This window comes from Branchiostoma floridae, chromosome 1 (assembly GCF_000003815.2).
Source record: "Branchiostoma floridae strain S238N-H82 chromosome 1, Bfl_VNyyK, whole genome shotgun sequence".
Lineage (NCBI taxonomy): Eukaryota > Metazoa > Chordata > Leptocardii > Amphioxiformes > Branchiostomatidae > Branchiostoma > Branchiostoma floridae.
The window spans coordinates 27,345,297-27,357,125 of NC_049979.1; the positions used below are offsets into that span (position 1 = coordinate 27,345,297).

At 42.3% G+C, this 11,829-nt stretch overlaps 1 protein-coding gene across 2 annotated transcripts; it reads right to left on the bottom strand.

Annotated features, from left to right (window-relative positions):
* Positions 1–736: 736 nt before the first annotated feature.
* Positions 737–11,188, bottom strand: LOC118418947 (E3 ubiquitin-protein ligase RFWD3-like). Of its 2 annotated transcripts, none has more exons than XM_035825101.1 (13): positions 10,820–11,188; positions 10,499–10,559; positions 10,054–10,232; positions 9,243–9,328; positions 7,912–8,193; positions 7,117–7,210; positions 6,450–6,551; positions 5,724–5,884; positions 4,871–5,074; positions 4,179–4,270; positions 3,435–3,526; positions 2,819–2,998; positions 737–2,111 (listed from the first exon to the last, which is right to left on the bottom strand). In XM_035825101.1, exons 1-13 carry the CDS (start codon positions 11,162–11,164, stop codon positions 1,962–1,964), a joined length of 2,028 nt encoding a protein of 675 aa, XP_035680994.1. In that variant the 5' UTR covers positions 11,165–11,188; the 3' UTR covers positions 737–1,961. The 2 variants fall into 2 exon arrangements, with proteins under 2 accessions (XP_035680994.1, XP_035680986.1); XM_035825093.1 differs by having other exon boundaries at positions 7,117–7,213.
* Between the last annotated feature and the right edge of the window lie 641 nt (positions 11,189–11,829).

The following is an 11,829-nucleotide window of genomic DNA, read 5'->3' on the forward strand; positions in this document are numbered from 1 at the left end:
GTTCACTTCTTCGGCTCTGCTTCAAACTTAATGCAATGGACAAGCTGGAAATTAAGTGTGGTTTAAATTGCTATGGTGAATAAAATTGATAATGTCTTTAACATTTGTCTAACTACTTCTCTTTAGTGTCCTGACTGAGTCTTTCGACACAGTGAAAACTGTATACACAATATGGTTAAAACTATTTTGTGTGATGTTGCAAACCATACTGTCTGGAGCTGCTGATTCACTGCAAATCACGCAGTTGAGGCCTAGCGTACATTTGTACCTCCATACTGTATCAGCCATACTGATCTACATCATTCACCCAGATGGAAGACCTGGCAAAAGGGTATGTCACCCCATAAGGGGCGGTACAACCCCGTTTTGAGTAAGCACATCCACCGATGATGATGATAATTCAAATACTGGATTCGGACTTTGGACTTGCTCGTTATAATTTTTTGTTAAAGGACACAAAATTTCTGCAACCTCTGGCACATTTCGCATTGAAATATATGTTTTTTTCAGGTGGGTATAACATAAATTAAATACAACATGGTACATGTTGGTATATTCTGCATAACCTTCAGTCCCAACCCTACTTTGGGTAGGATCACCCTCTGGCCTACAGGCGACCCTACATACCATGTTATACCTTGGGTGATACGGAATACACCATGTCTTATTCTATACATACAAAAGATTCAGACTGGGATCTCAAAGAAAAGCAATAAACTAGTTAAAGAGCAGTTGCATCTTAGAGCTTTATTTCAAGTATAAAAAGTTCATAAATCATCTTACGCAAGAGTGTGATCTTTTTTCTTTAATGTTTTGTTGACCATGTATGATAAAACTGCATCATCATATTTTCTCTTGCAGATGTATGCACTTTACAGAGCATACAACCCTGAAGTACTAGCTATTCATCTTTCATGTCTAGCAAGATGCTAAAAACTGCATGAACATGTTTTCAGTTGCAGATATATATACAACTTTACATAGTATACATCTCTGAAGTACTAGTTATTTAGAACAGCATGATCTTTTCATCAGAAGGCAAGTCATAGCCAGCAAATAGTGGTCCATATGCAATGAAATCTACAATCATGTTGGCTCACCAGAGCTGTTGGAGATGCCTACATTAGTTCCACATTTTCTCGTACCCAAGTCAAAGATTAAAACATTGCCGTGCCCTTTAGTCAAGCCATATGCATAGTCTTCCGCATACAAAACAGCTGGAATGTTTCAGCTTGATAGAATGACAAAGAAGAACATATTGTTGTAAACATGACACCAGTAAACAATTAACAGAGACATGATACACATCGACTTAAAAGACGTGACCATCCAACAACTAACAGCTTCTGTGTCAAAAGCTTGGATCAGAAAGGCATAGGCATAAAAGTTTCCATGGCCAAGGATGGGAGGGTATTCATGGCCCTAATGGCACTAGCAATGACCGCCAGGGTTCTCGCCATATCACCGTGATTTGTGTTCCCTATGCTGTGATGTGTATCCCCTACACTGTGATTTGGACCCAAACACTGTTACAACCAGCATTGAGAGCCTTTCTGTTGTTTTGTTACAAACTTTTAAATTAAGATAAAATACGGTGGCTTTACCTTTGGTATTTCATCAAATTTGGCCTTCAACATGCTGGGAATAGTGTTTCTGAGGGCTATGCATTTTAGAGAACTTTTTAGAGAGAGGAGGCCCCCATACAATGTTCACAACTGGGCCCCTTGCAATGTGACTTTGCCACACTTAGATTCCCAAAAAATCATGGTTAGATCTCTGACCACATTGCAGGAAGAATAGTATTGGATCACTACATCCTTTCATACTGTGGTGATTTGAGTAGGAAGTTGGCAAAACGTTTATCTTCTTGGCAATACAGGACTGTCCAAGTTGCTTGAAAAATCCACAATGGACTATCCTGAATCCTAGCAGTGTTGCAAAGTCTCTTGTGTGTTTACTGGTTATGTCCATGAGTATATCCTGAGTAGCTTGTCTGTGAGCACACCCAGCTGATGCTTGTTGTTGATGGAGAACGGACAGACGTCCAGCACAGGGCTGTCTGTAGGGATTCTCTGCAGCAGGGCAGCTGTGCTGGCACTCCACAGCTGTGCCTGGACAGCAGAAAAAAAGGGTCAGCCCAGTGGTTGAATGTGAGAGGTACTATATCTGGTTAGACCAATGGTTGGAGCCATACTATATCTGGTTATTAAGTAGATCAATTGTTGGCTTCACCCAAAGTGATCCAACAAATGCAGTTGAACAAAATTTTCTATATCAACAAAAATGAGGACAATATGTTGAAAAACAATTCTACAAGATTTTTGTCACTCAGAATGGAAATATCATGTCACTTGCTGCTGCAAGCAGGGTGATGGAAAAAGGATAAGGAATAGCACGTTTTTCCTAGGGTCGGTCAGGTAACCAGGAACACAACTTTTATTTCATAGACCACACCAATTTTATTTGTTGCTTCTTGGATTCAACTGTCCATTTTCTTTTCTTGAAAATTAAGTCCCTAAAAATATAATAACAGGTTTTGCCATTCAGAGCCAGATACACATAATTTCAGTCTACGATACCTTCCATTAAGAACATTAGTAACAAATCAAAGGAAGGGTTAATTGCATCAAATCTGCCATTAAACTCCTCAGGCTATTATTTTGTGTGTGTGTTATCTAAGCTGCATATCTTTACCTCGTACATTTTGAAAGAATTTATTTTAATTTTTTTTCAACCTGTCGGCCCAACTTTTTTCTAAAAATCAGAGAAGAAACAAATAAATTTGGTGTGGCCTTAGGCCTAATGATGCAGGACTCACAGATGTGGTGGCCTCGTCCCCCGCACACACCAGGATCTGTCCGGGGTCCCCGGGGCTGGGGAACAGTGCCGACCGCGTCAGCAACTTCTGCGTAGAGCCGCCGTAGAACGTCTGCACCACGTGACACGAGCACTGATTCCGCCCATCCTCACCAACCAATCGGCTCTCAAGCTCGCACAGCTGCAGTGTGGGAGGGAGGGTGAGCAAATATTCCATGTGCTCTTACTATAATTTGTAATATCAGTGTCCTATTGTACATTTGTAATTGTAGGCTGGTCAGATCTACAGGAACTGAGCATCTGAAAAAGTTCTAAGGGTATGCTCATCTTCAAATCAATTCAAGAAATTGAAATATTTCAATCTCAAGAGAATATATGTCTTTAACTTTGTGCCAAATATCAATTTATTTGATTAAAAACATGAGCCTGTTATAAAACCACTTGCATTACTTTTTTTATTCACCCTCATATTATGACAGGTAGCCAGTTATGATGCAAGTGTCTTAAAGAGCTTGATGAAAATCATACATAAGCCTAATATAGTATATACAATGTACCATAATCTTCCCTTGCTCTAGACTTAAATAATAGACAGCCTACTCGGCTGGTTTCCTCACCAGATGTCTGGTTGAGTTGTGGTTTTTGTCCGGTCTGAAGGAAGCCAGGCAGTGTCGGGTGGTGTGTTCAAACTTCAGACTTGTACAGCTACCTGGACACAGAAAGACACACAGTCAGGTATCTATGGTGAGGTCTTACCTTCCATGTGTAATGGGTGAGGTCTGTAGGGTGAAGCCTTACCTTCCATAGACAATGGGTGAGGTCTTACCTTCCATAGGTAAAAGGTGAGGTCTGTAGTAGTGTAGGGTGAAGTAGGTCTGTACTAACCTTCCATGGGTGCAGGGTGAGGTCTTACCTTCCATGGGTGCAGGGTGAGGTCTTACCTTCCATAATTTAAGGGTAAGGTCTGTACTTACCTTCCATAGATAGGTAGGGTCAGAGGTCTGTATTGGTTATTGGTTATTGGGTGGACTACTCTCCCTTCGCAACCAGGGGCTGACTTGCGAGGAGCTTACAATAGGCGGGGCTAAATTGTGATCAGAAGTGGCTGTCATTCAGCGCTACCAGTAACCCAGGCGACCTAAATACGACTGTCGTAAGCGTCTAGAGCGGCTGCCATTTGGGGCTAACTCAGGTGACCTCAATACTACTGTATATATTAAGTAATTAAACAGCAATTGCCCCAGGTGTAGCCATAGGACTCCACTGGAAGTGATAGGCAAAGGGTGAGGTCTTACCTTCCATGGGTAAAGGGTGAGGTTTGTACTCACCTTCCATGGGTAAAGGGTGAGGTCTGTACTCACCTTCCATGGGTAAAGGGTGAGGTTTGTAGTCTGTGGAAGTTTTCTCCCAGAAGCAGCCCCCCTGCAGAGTCCCTAGCAGCAGACCCCCACACCTGGTAGTAATGCAAAATGGGACATTATTCAGGAGATCTATCCCACTGTTGGTTTGGAACTTGGGGTGATACAAAATAGATAAAGCGAGCGGTATTCTCTTTCTATATCATTGTAGGACCATTTATGGCCATATTTATATTCAATATCAGTGTTTCTACCGGTCCATATTTTACAGTACTGCCTTGGGCTCCATATTTGAACTCGCTAGCATGTGCCACTGTACAAAATTTGAATAGCTGTTCTAAAACCAAACTGGCAGTGTCAGTTCTTTTGTTCAAATTGACCAATTAAATTCTTCAAGCAAAATGCTTTAACATTTTGCTCTTCTTTTTGCATTAAACTTGATTTTTCCAGGGAAGGTAGCTTTAATAGTATCCAGTGCATCATGATACAAAAAAAATACAGCACGGGTATTCCGTATTACTCTTGGTCTGGCCCTCTTGCGGGTCTCCGGGCGATTCGACCCACAGTCTGGCCATACCTCAAGCAATACCAAATACTTTGTGTTGTATTCTATATGTACTGTTCAATATTGTACTCTAATGCTAAAAAAAAACCCTCCACACTCTGGAGATAACAAAGCTCTCGGCCTGTCCCACCTGAGAGAGGATTCAGGATCCCTGGGTACGTAGCTCATGGCGACGATGGGACACCTGGCCCTGGGGGGCGCCAGCTCCTCCACGTGCTTGGTGGTGTCGCGCTGATCGAACACGAGCACGCTCCCGTTCTGCAGCCCGGCGTACACGTAGTTGTTGTCCTCCTGGTTCCAGCAGCACGCCCACACGGGGAACGGGGTCTGGTACCTGTGGGAGGGGGGCAGGGGACAGTTTTAGAAGGGCAGACACCACAGTTAGACCTGTCCATAGGAAAACATGTTAAAATACAAAAGTACACCGAAATGATGCTTCATAAAAGTTCTTACCCCAATTTCAAACTCAAAAATTCATCTCTAAGTAACAAAAAGTCACAAGGGTCTTTATAACCATTCAAAGAAAACTCTGAGCAAAGCTTGCTCTATGGAGAAAAAAACTCACATTTGTCCCCAAATTTCTCCTGATTCAACGTGAAGGACCAAAAACATCAAAGCCCTTCCAGTGCTTCCACATGTCAAATAAATCATGCATTGAAAAATGTTTAACCGAAATGGAAGAGTTTACACTCTACCTGTTCCTTTTAACTCAAAATGTCTAGAGATTGGGCCACAATTTTCAAGAAAAGGGAGGATTTCCATTGGGCATTCCATTCAATTTGGCACTATACTTGTATTCCCATTTTGTGTCCTCTACTGCGCAACTGTGATGTCTGCCCTTAACACTAGCCCACCGAGTCAATCATGACATTGATCAATATATAATTCTGAAATGAGCCCATACTGTAACTGTTACAACTAATATCCTGTGGCTGGCACATTTCCTAACATATCAGAAGGGAAAGGTGCAACAAGAAACTTACGTTTGTACCACCGTGTTGCTCATAAGGCTGGTTATCTTCAGAGTTTTGTCGACAGAGGCGGTCAGCATCAGGCCGTCCACCCTCCCACTGAAGCAGATATCCCTGATGGCCTTACTGTGGACTGAGACGTACTGGACGCTACGCAGGTCCATGGCACTAATCTGTGGGAACAGGGTCACACATAACATTTGAAACTATTACAGTCTAATTATGGAAAACTTGGATAAGTTCTTTTTGGGAAGACAACAACATTATCTGACCGTCATAAAGTTATATGATGATGTTATTGGTATCAATAACTAAAGAGAATCTTTTTCTTCTATAGAAAGATACAAAGAAAAAATGTTGTGTTTCCTGTTTCAGTCCTAAAAAAATTAGGGTCAGTAGGTAGGGATTATCATCTTTTCTTTAAGTCTTTGATTTAAACTCTAGTGAATACAAAACAGTTTAACACAGAAAGACTGACATGCATGAGAGCACCTATATTTTCAATGTCAAACTTCAACTTTGTGCATAATGCTTACAAGTCTGTGGATACAATCATCCATTAGATAGGACAAGCAAGGTTTTTTTTTACTTGTAATGAATAGGAAGCAGGCTGAATAAAAATTCTAACTGGAAACTATGTGATTCTACTGCCCACCCCTGCAAAAAAAGTCTGGGGTTGACATTTTTTTGGACAAAATTTTTTCCCTAGGCCTTGCATCTACATGATTACACACATACCTTTTTCACTCCGAAGCCAGGGAACAGCTGGTTAGGGGAAGGTTGTGACACCACGAGGGTCCCATGTTGGGCATCATAACCCAACAGTCGGCTCTCTCCCTTCTGGAATGGTCAACAAAGAGGATGTGAAGTGGCTAGCTTGGTAACGTGCCACTGAAGATAATTCAAGTGCTTCAATTCTGTATATAGGAAGGCCATGTTGATTTGATATGGATGACATCCGCTTGCAGAATATTGGAAACGGATGCTTATGTCATAGAATGCCGAAGTCAATTCAAAAGTCAAAGAGGAAGACGGGAAAGAACAAAAATGTTTGGTACAATTTTGACATGTGACATACTCAATTTTCATCCGTCTCCAATCAAACATTTTTCGTAAATTGTACAAGGCTGCTGCAAAGTGAGCAAAAAGGGAAACTAATGTCATAAGATGCCAGAGTCACTTACAAAGAGATGTTGAAGAAAAAAATGAGGACTTTATCGTGGGTTTCCTTGTTTGTTCAAACTCCCTGACCACTTAGATTTTAAAGTGATGGCAATTCTTTTTGACAAACTTTCTTTCCCACACTTGTTTTCGGGTTCCAAGAGGACATAGTCCATATAATCGAATCAATATCATGGCCTCAAGATGACAAAGGAAAGAAAAACAGTGAGAATATCAAAGGTACCAAAGGTATGGAGCTGTCAAATTTGTAGAGACTTCTTTGCTGACTGCTGCTGGCCTGGCTACAGGATGGCTGGGAAAGGTTCGTACCAGAAGCACTGCTGGAGACACAACATGACGAAGTAAGTGTCATTCACTAGAAGATCAGGAAATGTCTGAGAAAGGTAAAAGTTACACTGATACATTTTTCAAAATGTCCCCAATAATGTCCTTTTTAGGTTGTATAATGTCTTTGCAATGACGCTTTTTGGGGAGGACTTGCTAATTGTCTCATCGTTCTGAAAATGTCTCTCAAATGTCTGTGTGTGACCTCTGACCTCACCCGTGCCTGTATGTATGACCCCTGACCTGGCCAATAACTGTGATCTCTGACCTGGCCAGTGCCTGTATGACCTCTGACCTGGTCAGTGTCTGTGTGAGTCTCCTGACATGGCCAGAGCTTGCATGCGACCCCTGACCTTAACAATGGCTGTGTGTGACCTCTGACCTGGCCAGTGCCTATAGCTGACCTCTGACCAGGCCAATGCCTCTATGTGACCCCTGATCTGGCCAGTGCTTATGTGTGCCTCCTGACCTGGCCAATGCCTATGCATAACCTCTGACCTGGCCAGTGACTCAGTGCTCCGTGTGTGTGTATGTGTGTGTGCGTGTGTGACCTCTGACCTGGCCAGTGACTAAGTGCTCTGTGTGTGTGACCTCTGACCTGGCCAGTGCTTGTGTGTGACCTCTGACCTGGCCAGTGACTAAGTGCTCTCTGTGTGTGACCTCTGACCTGGCCAGTGCCTGTGTAACCTCTGACCTGGCCTGTGTGTTTCTCTGCCTCTCCCTGTCCAGCTGAGCCCTGATCTTGTTACACTCCTGCAGAGCCAGCTCGTACTGCAGCCGCGTCTGCGCCGCTTCCAACTCCACCTTCCGCCTCAGCTGCTTCTCCCTCTCCAGCTCCCGAACCGCGCGGTCGCGCTCCGTCGTGTCCACCATCTTCACCGTCTTGGCGTAGATGACTCGGATATCCCCCTTCTTGGCCTTGGCATTGCACTGAGGACACTTCCCTCCCTGTCCTTTCAGCCACTTCTCTATACAACTGAGGAAAGTGTGCCAACAGTCAACATTTTAGCCCTTAGCGTCGACGACAGATTTTCCCTCCATACAGTAATAGTAATCTTTCCATGGTCAGCAAGCAAAAAGATTGAGTCAGGGCAGGGCTCTAGCCAGCTCGAAATTTTCTTCCGTCAGCCGATTCCCATTGTCGCAAAAACTGCGAAAATAAAGTTAGAAAGACGGAACTGAGACCTTGAAAAACGGGTTTTTAATGAGATAATCGTATGCAAAAGGGCGCCAACACACTAAGTCAACAATCAAAACAATAGCAAGACAAACAGTGTGTGGCTTTCCGACCGTGGACAGCGTCCCCAAGCCGCCTGTAGCTTCCACCAAGAATTTTTGTCCGTCAAGGTTGACGGATTGGTTTTAAAAAATTTCTGTCACATACACACGGAAAAACGGACGCTGGCTAGAGCCCTGAGTCAGGGGCTACTAGAGAGGATGGCATCAAGGCTACAACAGATTCATTTATCTAAACTTTGGAACACGTAGGAAAAAACAGGCACATCTAAAATACTAACTCAAACATGTTATTTCGTTACAAGAAAATCAAGAGATGAATGATGCTTACTGGTCCTGATGCTGCCCAAAGGACTGATTTTCAACGTTGCTGTTCACTTCATTTAAGAATTAGAGTGGATGCACTACATTTTTACATTTCTTCATCATGTTTGTACAATTCAAGTAATACTTGTAACAAAAAAGAGAGAATGTTGTTGGTCTATAAATACAATGACCTCTCAAGGGACTGAAAGAAAATAAAAATTTTACATTCAATCTTATGGTCATTTTCCATTCTACAGTATTCTTAATGCTTCAGTTGATTGGGTAAACAATGTTTGGGACACCAAAATGTGGTCACAGTGTTCAGGGGCCCACATGCAGAGCTGGAGTGGTTTACTGTTACAATGTACTTATTGCGAAATGGTAGTGAAACCCTGTGTAAACTGTGACGAGACATCTGACCACAGTGTAAACTGTGATTCCAGATTTAGACATCTGACCACAGTGTGAACAGTTATTACTGACCTCTGTCCAAACAGATGACCACACTTGAGAGAGGCCAGGCGATGGTTCCCCGAGTTGGTCCAGGACTCGAAGCAAATAGAGCAGCACTGAAGGAAACAACATGAAGTACAAAATTTAACATCATAACACATTTACATGTCATTCATATACTACAGGCTTGAGTTTAACAAAAAATGAAAAATGTACCCATTCTTTCCCATCTCATTCCATAATTGACAAATAAAAAAACTGCTACATTGAATAATACAACAGATTCCGATGGAATAAAATATGATTGTGAGGGTGTTCATTCAGCATTACAAGGAAACAAAAAAGCCCCTATGCTGATTGAAACACAGCATATACGATATAGGCCAAATCACAGTGTATGGGATACAAGGGCTCAAAATACTATTTTCTCTATACCTGCACTGGTGCAAGTAACATTGAAAATAACCAGCACCAGACAAATTTTACCTGCACCACTACTAGTATGAATTTAGGAAGTATGGATCATACTGAAATTGTTGAGGAACCATTGCTATTTTTTTTCTTTTATACTTAATGGGTGTTAGCAGTCAATGCAGCTAATAACAATCCACATACACCTACATCATAGGACATTTATATATGAAACATAACATTCTACCTAACCATAAAGTTTGGTGCAGGTAGACACCAGAAATACCTGCACAGCTCCAATTTTACCTGCACTAATCTGCATATGCAGGTGGTACTTCGAGCCTTGGGATACAAATAATATACACTCAACTGCACTGACATGAACCCTGATAGTACCACATGGTTTCCATGGACAGTCTTACACACTTACATCTGAGTCTTCATCGCTCTCCACTTTCGCATCTGGTCTCCGTGGAGACTTTGTCTTGAACTCCGCAGGAGAATTCCTGACAGGGCTGATGACTCGGACACCTGGCACAGCTGCAGGTGTGGAGGGTGTTGCTGTAGCTGCACCTGGCATAGTTCCAGGTACAGCTGCTGACGTTGTAGCTATAATTATAAATGCAAGAAGAGGACTCTTAGACTTACAATTATTAACATTACTTCATGTATATTTGTGATTGCATGGATTAGCAATTAACCGAAATATTTCAAATTTAAAACAACCTACAAAGAATATTGAGCCAAAACGTGTACAGTTGTATTCTCCATGACTTTTTTTGGATTTGAGAAAAAAAATATCAAAGAGAAAATCCGCCCTCCCCACCCCCATCAACTACTTGCATGCTATTGTTAAGTTATATGGGTCAACGAACCTTGCCTCCCTGTAACTTGGACCCCTGTAGCAGCGCCAGCTGTAGCTGGGTTGTCTAATTGCTGAAAACAAGATATGATAAATCACATTGATGAATAGTTTCAACACTACAAATACATGTACTAGTACACATAAAAACAGATATTATACATGTCTACTACAGAAACATATACCCAAAGTTTAGGCTGACTACTGTACTGTGCACTCATGACTCATTGCTGCAGTCATTTCAAGTGTTAATTTGACACTCAAACATAAACTTTAGCCTTCTTTCATAATGTCATTTACCAACACAGATGAACTGTTATCTTTTATATATTACCTGTGTGTCCCCTTCTCTTGCGCCAGCATCTGACTCAGCATCTGTATCCTCCTCAACATCAGTCTCATCCTCATCATCCTCATCATGTTCCCCCTCCTCCTCTCCCCCATCTAACTCTATCACATCACTGTCACTGTCTCTCACAAGTTCAATGGACCGTTCACCAGCACTCCCTCCATCTTCATCATCCTCATCATCATCAGTCTCCTCCACAGAGATGACATCAGGAGGTTCCAGTGCTGACTGTTGGGAGGATGTGGACTGGATGACTGTTCTCCTCCTGCTGTGTCCCTGGGGAGACTGTTCATCCACATCCATGGGGGCGTCCTCTACACCTTCTGCCATGTTTGGTGTGAACCACGCTACTCTAGTACTGCAAAAAAAAGGACATTTGGCCCAGTGTTAGAGGGGTGTTAATCAGCCATATCTATTCATTGGATATTTTTTTTAGATATTTGGTATTGGAGGTATCAAAAGGTTCGAGATGTCCCTGTGGCTCAAATAGTACAGTCAAACCTGTCTATAGCGGCCACTCAAGGGACCGGACAAATTTGGCCACTATAGACAGGTGGCCTCTGTATAGAGGTGGCAACTTGTAGATAAAATACCCAAGGGACCGACAAAAAGTGGCCACTATGGACAGGTGGCCCCTCTGTAGAGGTGGCCCCTAATACAGGCTTGACTGTAGTTGAGTTCTCATAGTTGAGTTCTCATATTCATAGTTGAGCTTCAGGTTCCAAATAGTTTTATTAGTCTAATTTGTAACAGTGGGATTCAACTGGTCTGGACCTTTTGGGCTAGCAAATTATGATGGCATTGGGTTAAGCAATGAGTTTTTAAAAAGATCTTTTTAAAAGCTCTTTGGGTTAAATTATAAAGTAGGCTGGTAGGCCCAGCTTTGAACCCAAGAGACTGTTTCTACTCGCCTCTCTTGAGTTTCAGTTGGCTGCACTGTCTTTCAGAACAAAAAATGGGGGTGCCTTGTTTATGGAGGTGCAAGATAACGGCTT